This window comes from Myotis davidii, unplaced genomic scaffold (assembly GCF_000327345.1).
Source record: "Myotis davidii unplaced genomic scaffold, ASM32734v1 scaffold370, whole genome shotgun sequence".
NCBI classification, from domain to species: domain Eukaryota; kingdom Metazoa; phylum Chordata; class Mammalia; order Chiroptera; family Vespertilionidae; genus Myotis; species Myotis davidii.
In genome coordinates, this window is record NW_006288615.1 from 1,554,887 (window position 1) to 1,572,889 (window position 18,003).

General features: G+C 41.8%; 1 protein-coding gene across 1 annotated transcript in view; it reads left to right on the forward strand.

Moving 5' to 3' along the window:
* Positions 1-14,850, forward strand: part of FBXO36 (F-box protein 36) — a 64,369-nt gene extending 49,519 nt beyond the window's left edge. The window contains exons 2-4 of the mRNA XM_006760404.2: positions 181-289; positions 8,946-9,118; positions 13,446-14,850. Of these exons, the coding sequence (XP_006760467.1) occupies positions 181-289; positions 8,946-9,118; positions 13,446-13,613 (450 nt within the window). The 3' untranslated portion in view covers positions 13,614-14,850. The remainder of the gene's footprint in view (positions 1-180; positions 290-8,945; positions 9,119-13,445) is intronic.
* The last annotated feature ends 3,153 nt before the right edge of the window (positions 14,851-18,003 follow it).

Sequence of the window (18,003 nt, forward strand, 5' to 3'; positions counted from 1 at the left end):
GATGACTAGGAAAATGTTCACTGATGCACAGACCTCACTTCTCATTTCATGTGATGCCATATTGCCAAGCTATAGCTGATGTTGGACACAGGCTTTGTGCCCACAGGGTGATTGTTATCAGATCATAGCTGTTGGTGTTTACATCAGTTTTAATTCAGATCACCTTCTATTCAATCACAGGTCATCTTTAGATGGTGGAAGATTTCTCTAAGGAGTGGGTATCAATCAACAAAACCTGGAGAAGTAAAAGAATCTCATGAAGACTTCCGAGAGAATTCACATCTTCAGAGTAAGGAAGGGAGCATGCTATATGCACTTATTGCTGTTAAATTCAGTTTAGTGATTAATTTGGCAGAGGATCAAAGACATCATCATTTGAAATATCGATGGTTCAGTTTAGTGATTAATTTGGCAGAGAAGGATCAAAGACATCATCATTTGAAATATCGATGTCATTCTGTACTTAATTCAATACAGTAGATATAGTAGAATATTGGATTCTTACAGCAAGTATTTATAAAATGCATTATTGGCTTAAGAAGAACCATGTTGGAGAAAGACTGTGCACGTTTCATGAATAAAAATCAGCCTAGGCCTCCCTTCCTTATTTAATAAGAGGTATGTGCTTATAAAATAAAGAAGGAAACACTTTCCATTTTCAAGTTTAGATCCATTTTATTTTCTAAGCCCTGTGGTACCTAACCCAGAACTAGATGTTTAGTAGTGCTGAATATTCATCAGCAGACCATGTGATTTTCAGACTGACTTCCACAAAACCCAGAGATGGGGGTTGGGCAGGACAGATGGGAGGTGATTGTCTTCTAAATAGAGGCTTAAGGGCCAAGTCCTCACCTGCCTCTTGCTTGCCCCAGGCACCGCCAACACCCCTACCCACCCGCACCCCTCCCCCCCCTAAGATAATGAGGGGAGAGTGACAGGGTGACATCAGGCTCAGGATGACCACTTGTGTGTTTCCTGATCCTGGAGGAATGGGCAATAAAGTGGGAATTTAAGGGTCAGACTGATGCCTGCCCCACTCCCTCTAACCCTCCTTTCGGGAGAGAGGAGTAGAGGGATTCAGTCAAGGAGTGCACTCACACTGGCTTTTAAAACTGCAGTTTGGAGAGCGGCTAATTTCAGGCTACCTGGGGGCCTTTCTCCAGGAGTGGGGCTGAGATACCAAATTAAACTGTCCTGGTGAGTTCAAAAGCTCCCGTTTCTCACTTTTTAGACCTACAGCATCCCAGCAGAGGGGAGACCTCCAAACCACACTGCTGTTCGTCCCCCTCCTCTCTTGGTTCTCAGGGAACCCCTCAGAAAGGCCTCTCTGCTGCGGAAGGAAGGGGGCACTGTGGCACCGAGCAGGATCAGGGGCCCTGCCTCACCCAGCATGGTGTGTAATCAGCTCTTAATCATTGGTTGCTGCTGTTGTTAAGAAAATGATGTTTGCCTAGGTTTCCATCCCATCTTTTGGCATAGTTCCAAGATCTCCTCCCCACCAAAATTTTCTCATCCAAAATAATTCTGTTTAAGTCCTACACATTGGTGACACGTCTAGAAATCTGGGTTAGTCTTGGTGGCATCCTTGGCAAAGGACTTGACCTGTGTCACTCTTGCTTCCTTGGCTTCTCAGTAGCACTTAGCTCGAGCTGATATTTTCTTCCCTGACTTCCAGGGCATCTCGAGAGGTTGTGTCAAGGCTCTGGTTTTAAATGCCACCCATAAATAAACAAGCCCCTCATCTCCAGCCTGTACCTCTCCCAGAACTCCACACTCAGAAATGTATCTAGCTGCCCTCTCAACATCTCCACTTAAATATGTAGTAGCCTCTCAAATGTAACATGTCCAAAAATAGCTCCTGATGGTCCCCTAAAACCCTCCCAGAAAATGTCAGCCAAAGATTCTATAGTTACCCTTGGTTCCATTCTCTTACATGCTAGATTGAATCCATCAATATAACTAGAATCCAAACTGTGGTGACCCCAATGATGCCCATCAACCAATATTCACACTTTTGTGTAATCCCCCCACACACACACACACACTGTATCTAGATCAGTTGTGCAACCAACAGAACTTGGCAGAAGTGATGGTGTGTCACTTTCGAGGTTAAGTTATAAAGGACACTGCAAAATCGGCCTTTACTCTCTTTTCTCCCCCTCTCTCTTCCTTTCATCACTTGATCTGGGGGAAGCCAGCTACCATGTCTGAGGCAGCTCTGTGGATAGGTCCATGTGGTGAAGAACCGAGGCCTTCATTCAACAGCTGTGTGCATGAGTTTTTTTTTTATAAGAGGGTCTTCCAGCCTTAGGCCTCAGATGATGCAACCCGTGATGTCTTGACTGTAACCTCATGAGAGGCAAAACCCGAACCAGGACCATCCAATTAAGCCACTTCTAGATTCCTGAACCTCAGAAACTGTGAGATAATACATGTCTGTTGTGTTAAGCCAGTAAACTTTGGGGTAATTTGTGAACAACAATAAATAACTAATACACAAATGAATGCTTCTAACCATCTCCACTTCTGGTCCAACCAAGGACAAACTCTCTCCCAGATCATTGAACCAGCCTTCCATCTGCTCTCCCTCTTCCCCCCCTTCCCCCACAGTACTTTGTTCTCAGCACAGCAGCCATTATTTCATCGTTTATTTATAAAACTAGAGGCCCAGTGCACAAAAATTTGTGCACTCGGGTGGGTCCCTCAGCTCGACCTGTGCCCTCTCACAGTCTGGGGCCCCTCGGGGGCCCCTTCCCCTGGCTTCTGGCACCAGTTTTTCTCTGGCGCCTGGAACCCAGGCCTTTGCTCTTCGCCGGGAGGGGCTGGCACAGCAGGCTAGGGGCTTAGCTCCTCACTTGCCGCATGTGGGCCCCGGGGGCGTGGCAGAGACCAGTGCGGCGGGCTTCCCTCTTTGCTCTTCGCTCACAACGCTGGCCTTCGCGCGCTGCTCCTGCCCGGGGCCAGCCGGCTTCGCTCCGTTGCTTGGCACTTAAGTATGCAAATTGACCGCCATCTTTGTTGGCAGTTAATTTGCATATCGCCCTGATTAGCCAATGTAAGCATAGCAAAGGTACGGTCAATTACCCTTTTTGTCTTTTATTAGATAGGATGAGACTTTGTTAATATATTGGGGTCATAGTATTTTAATTTTGAGTAATTTAAAACCTTTGCAGGACATTTGATCCTGTCCAAAATGTCCATACTTAGAAACTGTCCCTGGGTTCACATAGCCCATAATGCTTTATTCTACCTTTGGTTTATGGGATAAATACCTTAAAAATACTATCATATTTCATTGGCCCAATAATTGGGTTGTAGCTGTATTGCCAATAACCCTTCTTGCCTGGGTAGCCTGGCTGGTAATGGCCTGTGGGATTAGGCAGTTGTGTTGGGGTTTGAATCTTTCAGGAGAACTGGATTTATATAAACTATGAACCAAATGTCTCCTGATATTTTGGACAGGACTGAATGTACTAATCGTTCAAAACTTATATAAAATGCCTGTTACTTCACAATATTCACAAATTCCCCTCTCCCCCCTCAAAGCTGCTGTATTAATTATACTCTATCCACCAGGATACAGGAGTTTTCTTACACCTTTGCCATCACTAATTAGATATTACTATCTTTCTTCATCCTTTCCAGTCAAATAGTGAAATCAATATCTTGTCTAATTAGCATTATCCTGATATTGAGTAAGTTGAGCCTCCTGTATGTTTAATTGCCATTTATATTCTTTCTGTAATTTACCTGTTTGTATTCTTTGTCCATTTGTCTGTGAATTTTTTTTTCTTTCTGAGACCTTTAACAATCGGAGGAAATGTCTATAGATTTTCCTCCCAAGTTAAATAAATAGGAACAATCAGGAAATTAGCTGTTGGAAACTTTAAAAATTTTTAGGTTAAGGTAAAAATGTGCCAATATAAACTCAATTGAAAGTGTTGCGCCCTAACCGGTTTGGCTCAATGGATAGAGTGTCGGCCTGCGGACTCAAGGGTCCCAGGTTTGATTCCGGTCAAGGGCATGTGCCTTAGTTGCGGGCACATCCCCGGTGGGGGGTGTGCAGGAGGCAACTGATCAATGTTTCTGACTCTCTCTCCCTCTCCCTTCCTCTCTGTAAAAAATCAATAAAAAATAATATTAAAACAAGGAAAAGAAAGTGCTGATTCATGGGTTGAGATTGAATCCAACTTAAAAATAAGTTGTTTTCCAACTTATGTTCATTTTAAAGTTGGTTGTCCATTTTAAAGTTGATTGCTTAGACCTTTTAATGAGTTCTAAGTGGTGGTTAAGTATTTAGGGTAATCCACAATAATCCCTGTGATAAAACCAAATGACAACAACTATACTTTCTGAACCACATGACGAAGGTTTCTTATTTTGGGTATTGCATGTGAAAGGAAATGTGGGAGATAATTATTTTGATGTCAAAGTTTTTTAATTCCCTTGGGCATTTAGATGATTGTGGGGAGAATTTGACTGAATGTTTGAAATGAGAACTATAATGAAAAATTGATAATACTAATAAACATGAATGTCCTGAAATACTGAGTTTTAGATCCTAGGAATATGGGTATAGCAGGAATAGAAATTGGGAAAGACAGTCTTTACCTTCTTTCCAGCCTGGGCCAACCCCATATATGGATCCATAATCCATTTTCTCTAGGTCCTTTCTCCAGCTTTCTATCTCAGCTTTGGACCTGCAGTTTCTCCTGCCTAGCCACCACCTCTGACTCTGCTCCTCTGATCAGTCACTCCCTGTCTTCAGCCTGGATTCTTGGAAATTCTGCAGGCCCGGGGACATCTGTGAGTGGAGGGTGGAATGGGAGGGTGTTAGGGGCAGAAGCACTACAGGACAACATGGAGCCAGTTCCCTGTATATCCTCCCAGAAATGGTCTGTGCATGTATACAACACATCTTAACATGAAAAGAAGAATCTTATGCCTTGTGTTCTATACTTTGACCTTTAAAAGTTTTTAAGTTTAGAAATATCTTAGACCTACAAAAGAGAACAGAAGTAATACCCAACACCACTAACTGAAAATATTAACATTAGTCATATTTACTTCATTTTAGCCAGATTATCAAATGTGTTGGTGAAGTTGCTCAGAATATCCTCTCCTTTCTATGTCTGTAGTATCTGTAGTGATGTTTTCTTTTTAATTTCTTGATAAGGGTAATTTGTGCACCCCCCCCCTTTTGTCTTGATGAATCTTGTTAAGAAGTTATTCATTTTATTAATTTTTTCTAAGAACTACTGATTTTCTCCATTTTAGTTATTGATTTCTGCTCTTACCTTTATATTATTATTTCCTTCCTACCACTTTCTTTAGTCTGATTTTGAGATGGAAGCTTAATCATTGTTTATGATTAAGTTTTCTGAGATGGAAGCTTAATCATTGTTTTTAACTATCTCTGCTCACTAAATGTTCTTTAATTGCTTCTGTATCTGTATTAGGTAAGTTTTGATAAATTGTATCTATAGTCTCATTCACATTAAAATATTTTCTAAGTTTCATTTTGATTTCTTCTTTGACTCATAAATTATTTTAAAACATTCTGTTTAATTTCCAGGTAGTTGGAATTTTTTTATTACTTTCCTTTACCCCAACTTCTGGCTTAATTGCATGTGATCAGAGAATCTGCTCTGAAGGGTTTTAATTTTGTGTCATCCTTTCTCGGGGTCATATTAATCTTTTCTTTATCATCCCAGTTTTATTATACATGCTGCTGAAGTGAGCACTGTATTTATTAATATCTTTTAAAAATCGTTAAAAAGTTACATAGACAGATTTCTACCTCTTACCTATTTCCCCTTTATTCTTTCCTAGTAACTGTTCTAAAAAGTTAGTATCATTTCTAAACATATTTATTATACATAGTTACAACTATATATAAATAATATATACTATTTTTATGCTTAAAATTTAACATAAATGGTATCATACTATATAGTTTTTTTATTTTATCAATCTACACTGTTTTTGAGATTTATCCATGTTGATATATGTGGATCTAATTCATTCATTTCAATGGTTAATGATACTCTATTCCATTATAAACCATAGTTTATTCAATCATTCCCCCTACTGAGGGTAGTTGGGTATACTAGTTCAGAAGTATTAAATCTGCCTGGTGAATTATTTCTTTTATCAATAAGTAATGGTCTTTTTTATCACCAATACTGAATTTTACTTTAAAGTATATCTTGTCTGCTAGTAATATGTTTTCTTTTGGTTTGAATTGTTTTTTTTTTCTATACTTTTACTTGTACTTTTCCATATCATTGTCTTAGCATGTCTCTAGTAAATAGCATATGAGCAGAAATACTTGTGTGCACACATGTGTTATTTATCTGAGAGTCTTTTACCTTGCCTGATTAGTTCATTTACATTTGTTATTATTACCACTATGCCAATAATTTCTATCGTCTTATTTTGTGTTTTTATCTTTTTTTAATATATATTTTTATTGATTTCAGAGAGGAAGGGAGAAGGATAGAAAGGTAGGAATATCAATGATGAGAGAGAATGATCAATGGACTACCTCCTGCATGCCCCCCATTGGGGATTGAGCCTGCAATCTGAGCATGTGCCCTTGACTGGAATTGAACCCGGGACCCTTCAGTCCACAGGCTGATGCTCTGTCCACTGAGCTAAACCAGCTAGGGCTATGCTTTTATCTTATACTTTTTCTTTGCTTTTTTTGTTTGGCTCCCATTTTCTCCTTTCTTTTTGTTTTCTTTATTCTATTTTTTCCCCTTAAGACAGAGTTGGCATTTGCCCCTACCTTGCACTTGTGGCTGTGTGACCTACTTTTGCTCAATAAGATGTGAGCTAAGTTCTTTCATAGAGCTCCCAGAAGGGCCCTTCAGACAGGGACAGACCCAGCCTCCATGGACATTTTTGTTCATTGCCCTGCCCCTTTTACCTGCTGCACCCTGGTTGATGTCTTGGTACGGGAACCATGTTAGCATGCCCCCCAAGGATGAGAGCCACATCCTAGAATGTGAAACAGAGATAAAAAGACCCTGGGACATTAATAACTTAATAGAGCTCTGGCAGCAGTCTGTGTGGCCTACCTTCAGAATCTAACTGTGTGAGGGAGAAAGAAAAATCCTAGTTGTTAAGCCACCTTAAACTGAGTTTTCAGTGAACCAATTTCCAACTGACTATAGAGCAACTATTTTGGAAGTTATATTTCTTTCTCCCTTCCCTTCTCCCTTTCTCCTTTTATCCCTCTTTCTTCCCCATCTCCCTCCCTTCTTTTCTAGGTCTTAAAAAATTACACTGGTAATATGAGGTTATTATAGTGGTAAACAAAAGCCTTCACAGCCGAAAGCTTTTCTAAAAGAAAGGGTTTGTTGAGCCTTATGCCAGCCAGAAAAAGGACCAGGTCCTGGGGTGTGCAGCCTAACCCACAGCCAGATGGAGAAGGCTACAAGTCTGCCATCTTGGCATTAACTGGCTCTTTTCTGCATTAAGTTTGGGGAAGAAAGATGAAAGTTGTTTTGAAAGAATTTACATTGGCTGTAGATAAAGGGGTGGGAGGTGAAGCAAGCGAGTTCTGGGACAGGTGCAGAGCCTGGAAGGAAGAAATGTTGGCTTTTTTGTATTGATTTCGGGCAACAGTCTGGAAAGTTAATGCATAAGCAAGATGCTGTGGCACTAATGGTTAGCTATTCTCTCTGGATAATCTCTGAAATAGCCACCTGGAAGTTAGCTCAAAGTTTTAGCATACACTCGGGAATATAAGCAGTCTTTTGTTGGTTTTGCCCTGTAGTTGTTAACTCATTAACCTCTCTTGTCTCTTCCTACCATCCTCTGGTCTGCTGTAATTTAACTTAGGACATCGCAGAACTTTTTTCTTGTCAGTAGAAAGATTAGAAAATACAGACAAACAAAAAAGTAAAAGTCTCTCCAGATTTAACCACTGTTAAAATTTGAATATGTATCCTTCCAAACATGTTTTCCTATTTATTAGCTATTTTTTGGTTATTCAGGCAGCTTGGGTTAAAAAAACACCCCATTTCCCCTTATATTGAACGTGTGAGGTAGATGATTATATTGGTTGATTCTTTGTGAATTGTTTCCTAATTTGGAAATCACAAAAACGGTGTGAAAAATATTGGGCAAAAGTTAACACAATTTTCATGAAATATTCATCTATTTTTCTCTTTGCCTCTATTTTTTTCCTACTGTGTAAAGATAAGGGTAAAAAGAAGGTAAAGAGGGCCCTGGTTGGTGTGGCTCAATTGGGTGAGCGTCATCCCAGGCACTAAAAGGGTTACTGGTTCGATTTCTGGTCAGGACACATTCCAGGTTGCAGCCTTGACCCCAGGTAGGGGACATGTAGGAAGCAGCTTATCGATGCTGTGTTCTCATATGTCGATAGATGTTTCTTTCTTCTCCCTTCCTCTCTCTCTAAAAATCAATAAACTATTTTTTTTTAAATGAAGGTAAAGTGGAAGGAAGAAACTTTGGTGGAGAAGCTACAAATAACAAGAGAATAATAATTAAACAAAATTAAGAGTTATATATTTCGGACCCATCTGAGGAGAGAAGAGGTGGCAGGAAAACTACATGAACCAGCATCAGTGCCCAGTCGGGAGGTTGTGAGGGTGGGGATGATGATGTTGCTGAGACTGGTTAAGTCAGATGTCTGGACTGCAATTTATGCTGATGAGATCAAGGGGATGCAGTCCATCACTATGTTACACACTGAGTGTCCTTAAAAGGTTCTGACCCTCGGGCAGGGGTAGCAATGGGAAACAATCGCCTCCAAATGCAGGCCACTGGGCCCATAGGCAGCTAGGAATTACTCAGCATAATGTCATGGCACTCTCAGGGAAAAAGTGCCCCAAAGCCTGCATCTTACTGATAATGATCAAGTTTTATGTGACTGCACATGATGATCATCTTGGTTTGTTTTCTTTGAATTACAGTTCAAATTGCCTTGGTGTTTGGTGCAAGAATATTGGACTATGTCTTCAATTTGTGTGAAGGTAGAATCGACTTCCTTGAGCGGCTCTCAGACGATTTGCTCACGAATATCATTTCTTATCTGGGCATTGAAGATATTGCCAGCCTTTCTCTCACATCACACAGATTTTCAAAGGTAATGGTCATATAGTTTGTGTCCATAGAGAATGTTTCTTGTGTTTTGTCAAAGTTGTTTTTCTGTATTTTTAAAAATATGGCAGTGATTTATTACTTGCATTTATTTCAGCAGGCATGTGTTGAATTACTTTAAAATTTTTGTAGAAATATGTTTTCATTGATTTCAGAGAGGAAGGGAGAGATAGAGTGAGATAGAAACATCAGTGATGAGAGAAAATCATCGATTGGCTATCTCCTGAATGCCCCCTATCGGGCTTGAAACCCAGGCATGTGCCCTGACCTAGAATCTAACCCAGGGGTCCTCAAACTACGGCCTGTGGGCCACATGCAAATACAAATATTGTATAGCTGCCTCCTGCAAATCCCCCACCGGGGATGTGCCCACAACCAAGGCACATGCCCTTGACCGGAATCGAACCCGGGACCCCCGAGTCCGCAAGCCGATGCTCTATCCACTGAGCCAAACCGGCTTCGGCGAACTGGTCCCCTCTTTAAAAAGTTTCAGGACCCCTGATCTAACCAATGCATGTGATAATGCTCAACCAACTGAGCCACACTGGCCAGATCTCTTAAGTTCTTTATTTTATTTCAGCCTCAAAAAACTGTATGGTATAGATCCTATTTTTCATTCTTACTTTAGGGATAAGGAAGCTACGACTCAGCAAGATTAACTTGTCCAGGGTCCTACAGCCAGTAAAGGGCAGAATTGAGATCCCCAGGCGTTCTGTCAGCCAGTCTGGTGGGCCAGTGTCACAAACTTTCCACTAAGGGACATATGCAGTCAGCAAGTGGTCACCAAGTTCCTGCTGTGGGCCAGGCACTGTGCTGGGTGCTAGGGACTTGAAGGTGGTAAGATTGACATGGTTTCTGCATTCAAGGAGCTTACACCTGAATGAGGGTCAGAGGCAGTACACAATGAACTGTTTGGACAGTGATGGCTGTGATGAGTGCTAGGGGACTGGTGTGGAGTCCTATGAGACATAATTGACTTGGAGCTTCCCTGAAGAAGGGACATTTACCTGACTAGTAGGGGTTAGCCAGGCTGAGTGGGAAGCAGCCTGATTAGGCAGAGGGAGCTGTGTGCCAGAGACCCTGAAGAGTGAAGGACAGAATAAGGCCAGTGCTGCTAGAGCAGGGACGAAGCTGGAGAGGCTTTTGGAGGGTAGAGCTGAGGCGGGATGGGGCAGACGACAGGGATGTGGTCAGGTGCTGTTTTAATCCTACCAGACCTGAGGTCCTGAACCTAACTGTCCCCTATACCTGGGCTCCTGAGCATTAAAGAGAAAAAACCAACGTGATATAGAAAAATGTTAGTTACATGGAAACAAGTGGTTAGAATAAGATGGAACATTGTAGAAAAATAGGTCTATCTTTCATCCACCTTTCGTCTAGCGCCAATATTCCACCTTCGTCTAGCGAAAAATCGGTACAGCGGTCTAGTAGGGTTAATGGATCCTGTTGAAAATGAGAGCTGCAAGGTCACCTTTATGAGACAGAAAGGTTTCTAGGCCAGACCTGACTCTGCAGCAATGGGCCTGTCTTGGAAGCATAACGATAAACGTGGAGACACAGTGTGTGGATTCAGAGGTGGAAGGGGGCCCTAGCCCAGGAGAGCCTGTGGTGCCATCCCATGGTCAAGATAGGAAGTTTCCACTTATCAAACTTCATGCCACCAGCAATCAGGACCTTCCAGCTGCCAGTCCTTGATCTGACTCTGTCGACCAAGTCACAGAGCCTTCATGGACAAGTTCCCGTAGGTCTGGTGGGCTGTCTGTCTATATTTCTCAGGGCAAACCACTCCTCTGGGAGCCTGGCTAATAGAAGCAAACCCCTGAAAGGCGAACCCTGGGATTGTGGTAAGCTCACTAAGCTAATGCTGCCGTGGGAACCTGCCTGGGGGCCTGCTGGCTGGCTCCAGTGGCGGCACCTGGCATTGATGTTCTGCTGTTTCTGCAAACTGCAGCAGAGTAGACCTGAGGAAACCCTCTACAACTAGATGAGAAGGCCGAGGCACAGACGGGAGGGACAGTCATGACTAGGATATAAACATGTTCATCTTGATCATGATTCAGGAACACTGAAGAAGAAAACCTCTCCTCCGTCACGTTTTGGCTATGGAGAAACAGACTTTCCTCGTGCCCTTTGACCTTGATTCCCAAGTCTGGCCACCTGGAAGAAGCACCCAGGGAGCAGTGGAACTGGTGATGCCCAGCCCCGAGGGCCTGATTCCGCAGGGCCAAGGTGGGCCCAGCATCTGTGTTCTTCACATCTTTTCTTGTGTTTACAGTAACCGGAATCTAAGAATCTGGTCCAAGAATTTGACCCATGGATATTAAAGTTGTACAGATAAAATATCTCAGATTCTAAAAGGCTGGAAGCTCAGGTGGGAGAGGGATTTTCCTGTCTTTACTGTGTACAGGCCAACATGTGTGTTTTAAGTCCACAGGAGGCCAGAGTGCTAGGTTCTGTTCTTAGCTCAACCACTTCCCATCATGAGCCTTTGGCAGCTGTGCCCTTATCCTCTCTAAGCTTTAATTTCCCCATTTGTAAAAGGAGAGGTTTTAAAGAGATAAGCCCTAGGATTCCTTTCAAACTTATGTATATTAAGTTTATAGCTTATGTATGTTGAATTCACGCGTCACCACGAGGGGGCGCTAAGCCCACAGTTTGCTTTGCTTGGAATCAAAGTAACTGGAACCATAGTCAGGATAGAGATACCTCGTGTTTTGGAACCTGGCATCTACCAAATAAAAAAGCCCCAGGGTTTGGTAGTCTTAGATGGGAGTATTTTATGACGAACTTATAATACAAAACAAAACTGTAAATGTTTTCAGTATAAAATGAGTCAAATGAAATTATGCTGATGGAAATTTCAGCTCTCTTGAGAATTCTTTCTCTTCTCCCAAAACCTCATAGTTTTCTCCCATGAAATGTGTCTACTGGAGACAGGATAGTCATCTATACTAGTATTACAGTTTCAAAGGAACAGATCTGTTTTGTTTTTAATATTTTGACACTTTCTAACTTTTTCCTTTGCTGTTTATATTTAGAATATATTGTAATCTGAATAAAGAAACTAGACCTCGAATGACTGTTGAAGATGGATTAAGATAATGCACACCCTGCCTAACATCAAAATGTTTGTGGGCCGTCACACTCCTATATTCAGTGTTGCTGTTTAACATTATGTGAATATAATAGTTTTTACTCTAATAGTGTGTTAATAGCAGGGGACTGATGAGAGGTGTTGCCATAACTAATGGTGCCATCTGAAAAAGTCCTGCTATTAGGAAATCTTGGGTAAATGGAAGCTGAATTGTGGCAACTTTGACGTTGGAAGGAGGGAAAATGGACGTATGCAGCTATTGGGCCAGAGGGGTCTTGTCTGTCTTTAAACTCATGGCCCCTGGTTAAAGCCCAAGGCTGTAGAAGAGAGTCTCAGAGGAAGTTGTTCCCAGAGAACGGCTCACTTTGCCAGGTGCATGGGGCAATGACATGTGTGCAGAGGACTTGGAGCAAAACTTTGGTACCAGGAAGGAGTAGGTTTTCCATGTGCCTGCTGGCAATCTCTGAGGGCTGCTTGGTCATTTTGATGAAGTTCAACACTGAGTAGCCTACAGGGGAATGAGCTGTCAGCTGTGCAAACCCAGGGGAGAGATGGCTTGAGCAAGGGCTTAAAATAGATGCAGCTTGGCCAACATGGCGTAGAGGTTAAGTGTTGACCTATGAACCAGGAGGTCACGGTTTGATTCCCGGTCAGGGAACATGCCCTTATTGTGGACTCAATACCCAGTAGGGGACGTGCAGGAGGCAACCGATCAATGATTCTGTCTCATCATTGATGTTTCTATCTCTCGCTCCCTCTTTCTTCCTCTCTGATATCAATAAAAAAATTTTTTTAAGAAAAGGGATGCAAATTTAGCAGGAATTAGCTGCTCCCTATTAATTCATTCTAATGCAGTGCTGGATGGCAGATCAGTTGACTATAACATTATCAGCCTCTACTATGTGGCTAATTAGAAATTAGCTAAGTAATGTTGTTTTCGAACTACATAGAGCTATCATTCTGCATCTTAAATGACATCAGGATTTATTCAGTTAATCAAATATTGCTTTGTCCTTTAGATCTTTGTGCACTTGCCTCTTTCCTCAAGTAGGAAGTTTCTGGATGCAGGAGCTATGCCTGGCACCTCTTCATGCACATGCAGTGTTTCTTCCCATGTCTCACAGGCAACAGGATGTGGGTAGTGACCTCATGAGTGAGTGTATGACTTGCACTAAACCCACACGAGTTGTGACACACTTCTGACTTTTTCCTCCCACAGCTGTGCACGTCTGACAAACTGTGGGAGCCAATAATTGAGGCCTCTGGTGAAATCACCCCTGCCATGAAGGCTCTGGCCCAGGACCCAAGTTGGAGACAAAAGTTCTTCATTCGAAAGTTGCATCTCTGCAAGAAGCAAAATCAAAAAAGCCAGGCAGACAGTCAATGATAGGGATGTTGAGGCATGGCTGCGTTTTTCTGCTGTGTCCATATCTCTTCTGTTTCCTTTCATTGAAAACTAGGAGGCATTGCTGGTTCAAGGAGTCATCTGAAAAGCACAAAGTACTTACTCACAGATGCAGCAAACCCCACTCTGCAGGGCCTTGCCTGAACCACAGTCCTTCCGGTGAAGGTGAAGGTCAAATCATGGCCCACACAAGGGCTGAAAGACAGGAAGCCCACCAGTGATGTCTTCCCCATCCTCCAACACCCAAAGGAAAAAAGGCTGCTTCTGCAATAAATGGCTACCAGTGGATTTTTTATTACATATCTGTTTCATCTAGGCATTGGAAAAGGGAACCAAGCTTTTAAATTCTTTGCTGATGGTATGTCATCTGAGTCCATTCATGGAGCAGGGGCCACGTGTCGCCAGAGGGGCAATGGCCTGGGTGGCACTCCCATGAGTGCCACTGTCTTCCCAACTCTGTTCCTTGTAGTTTGCATTCAGGACCTGGTCCTGTGGGCCCGGGATGCTGGGCATCATCTCGCCATGCAGACAACCCCTGCCCTGGCCCTGGGGTATGGCCATGCAGACAACCTATGACCAGGCCAGGCATGCTCCTTGCAGATCTTGTTTAGAGCTCAGCCTCCCAGGACTTCACATTGCCAAATAAACCTATAAATATTTCCTAGAGGGATGTGTTTCCCAAAGGATGTGGACAGTTACCACTCTTATAACTGTGATTTTTAAGAACACAAGCTGTGGGTAACTGTGTAAAAACCTGTGGTTTGTATTCTTTTAACTTGGCAGAGGAGTAAAAACACTACAGTTTTAGGGGAGGGAATGCCACCTTGCTGAGATGGGTTATTTAAGAATAGTTTTCTTCCTGTGCTCTCGTGAGGTTTAAGTCCCCCAATGAACTCATAACAGTGGATAATCTCATGACTCCTTTCAGGTTACAGAACAAAGTAGCTTTCAACTTCCCATCACCCTTCTAACCTCATTTCTTCATTCCTGCAGCCTCTACTTTGCTACCTAGAAAACAATGACATATGTAGCTCTCCACCCCACATCCTCCATGTCAGAGGGACTCCCCTGATGCAGTGGGACCTCCCCAAAAGTGCAGAAGAGGCGAACTGCTGGCTGTCCTCCTCCTAGATTCTTCTAGAATGGTTTCATAGCTATGGCTCAGTGACAGATATTTTTTCTTTTTTTAATCTCCACTCAAGGATATTTTTCCACTGGTTTTTAGGGAGAGTGGAAGAGAGAGGGAGAGACAGAAAGAAACACTGATGTGAGAGAAACACTTCGGTTGGTTGCCTCCTGCATGCACCCCGATCTGGGCCGGGCCAGGGAGGAGCCTGCAACCAAGTTGACTGGAATCGAACTCAGGACTCTTTGGTCCGAAGGCCGATGCTCTATCCACTGAGCAAACTAGCTGGGGCTCTTTTTTTCTTTTTAACTAAACCTGTGTTAATAGCAAACCAGATGTTAACCCCCATTCACATATACCCTTAACACTTGGTCATAGATTCCCGGGGACATCTGTGAAATCAAACGTTAGCTGCTGCCTTGCACGTGAGGAGCCTGTCAAAGCCATGTCTGGATTTAGTCCAAGCATAGAGCAAAAACCTTAATTGGCGAGAGACCCAGGCCTTGTTCTCTGCTCAGGAGTGGTCCTGCGAGGTGCGGGGTGCCTGGCAGGCAGGCAGAGGACACCTGCTTCTGCACGGCTCCTGCTGCCTACTGGTATTTCTCACTGAAGTTCCTTCACTTTTGGCCAGGTTTTCAGTGACAGAACACAGGTCAGTACCATGTGTGTGCAGCATTTATGTGGATGTACAATTTGGTATGTCAACATAACTGTATGAATATAAAATTACAACTCATTTGTTGCATTGATGCAAAATGTCAACAGCTCAAAAATGTCATGGATTGTGTTTTATCAACTAACAGATTCTAAAAGCTTATGGGCGTGCATAATGTAGATTCAACAGGAATCAGTGAGAACACACATTTGGCCACTGGAAAACTTTTAGTATCTGTATATAATACTGTAATATAAAAATAGATGCTAAAGGTAAATAATTAAAATTTATTAATGTGTTGATCATTGTTAACGAATAGGTTTAAAACAGATTACTAGATTATTAAGGTATAATTATTTGCCTTAATAATTTGAGTGCCTTATTACCTGGCAATCATTATTTTTGCCAAAACATGAACAATATCATCGACCTAAAATCCTGCATCCTCTGGGGTGGAAACATTTGCCCTCCCCCCTCCTCCTTTCCTTGTTAGATCCTCATGACAAGCCATCAAGTGAAAATATGACAATGTTTTGCTTTCTATTGACAGCTTTCATGGGGATGGATAAATCTGCTTTGTTTATGACACACCACTTCAGAGTGAAATGCCACAGCATTTTATAATCTTGCTCTTTCTCATCTTTCCAGTGAAAAGTGTTTCTACTATTATCGTTTACCATTGTAACTACCAAAGTAAAATATTGATTTTTTTATGTTTTATATGCTTTAAAGTTAGAACAATTTATTAACGACAAATGTGAATATTTAATTTATAAATTAAAAAAATATATTTTACCTAATATCAATTTCTATTATTGCTTTTTTGGCATATTATGTGCATTAAACCTTGGTAATATGGGATGCAAAATATTTTACCGAGTAGGCCCATGAATTTGGGTGAGATTATGATTTGGGACAGGGGTAGGGACAAATCACGAGTCACCATTTGTCATTGTTTTCCAAGCTCCTTTTACATGGTGGTCATCAGCCCTCATTTATTCCCCCAAATAAACTTAGAAGATGCTGAAGAATAATGTAAACATACAACACTTGTGCAGCATAGTTTTTTGATCTGAGTTTTAAGGTAATGACCTTTATCTCCAGTTTGTGTTAAGAAAATATTATGAGAGAGGGTCCATGTTTTTCAACTTTGAACAGTTGGTTTCGACTTGAAATGTGTATCTTTAACTGGATGCAAAACATATAGACAAGGTACCACCATACTAAAGAAAAATGTGCATCCGCAGTTAAAAACAAATGTCTATATTGTCATTTTACAAAGTACAATTATTGTCTTAGCTTTCCTGTTATTGTTTTCAAGTGAGATCATCTACACAATGGGATATCATGAGTTTGCCCTTGAGACATGGGACCTCTAGGGCTGGGAGCTACAGAGCAGGACTCCCAGTTTCCTGCTTATCATGTTCCCTCAAGTGCAGATCTCCATTCAGAAAAGTTGTTTTCAGTGGGAAATCTGTTCTGTCCATCCAGAAACTGTTAGGATCATAGATCCATGGTCAAGATAAGTTGGAACACCCTTAGAAATAATAGCAGTTTCCATTTGAGTGTATACTGAGTATCAAGAAATAAACAGGTAGTAATCAATTTAATTCTTACAGAAAGCCTTGAAGGTAAGTGATATTATTTCTCTTATAGATGAGGGGTAAATAAACTAAGGCATAGGTCAAATTTGACCAGCTGCCTATTTCTGTATATAGTTTTATTGGGCCACAGTTCATGTTTATGTTCACAGATCATGTTCACACGATGACAGAGGGAGTCACAATATAGACTGTATGGCCTGCAAAGCTGAAATTATTCTGAGAGGACAAGTTAACTTTCCCAAAGTCTCATAACCAACAGTGGTAAAGTTGAGATTCAGATCAATAGCTACCATCTCTATGTTCTTAGCCACAAAAACACCATGTCTCCTTTCACAGCCAACACCACTTTTGACGAGTGGGACTTGAAAAGGTGATGGGATTTGTCCAAGGTCACATTTGAAATAACACGGGAGAGGGCCTAGGACATAATATAAAAGAGCATTCTAATCTAGTCGACCAGAGAATATTCTAAGCATTTTTCTTTTTTTTTAATTTATTTTTATTTTAGAGAGGAAAGGAGAGGGAGAGATAGAAACATCAATGATGAGAGAAAATCCTGCACGCTCCATACTGGGGATCAAGCCCACAACGCGGGCATGTGCCCTGACCAGGAATCAAACCATGACCTCCTGAACTTCGGTTTTTTAAATCACGAAATAGTTCCAGCATCCTGGAACGTATAGAAAAAAATCCAATGAACATGCATGCACCCACCACCCAGCTTCGATACCATCTTCCCATGTTTGCACGTTATGTCATCTAGAGAACAAAATATTAAAGACACTTTTGAAGCTACGGACCCCCTCCCTGGCCCCTGATGCTGCCCCCTTGCTCCCCTGTGAGAACGACCTTATTTCCGTGCACATTTTAATTCTATCACTACAAACTCACACGTCTATAAACATGCACACTATTTTGTACATGCAGCCAAACTTTATATAAATAGTATCAAACCATATGTCTGCCTCACTCTTTGGCTTTCTTTAT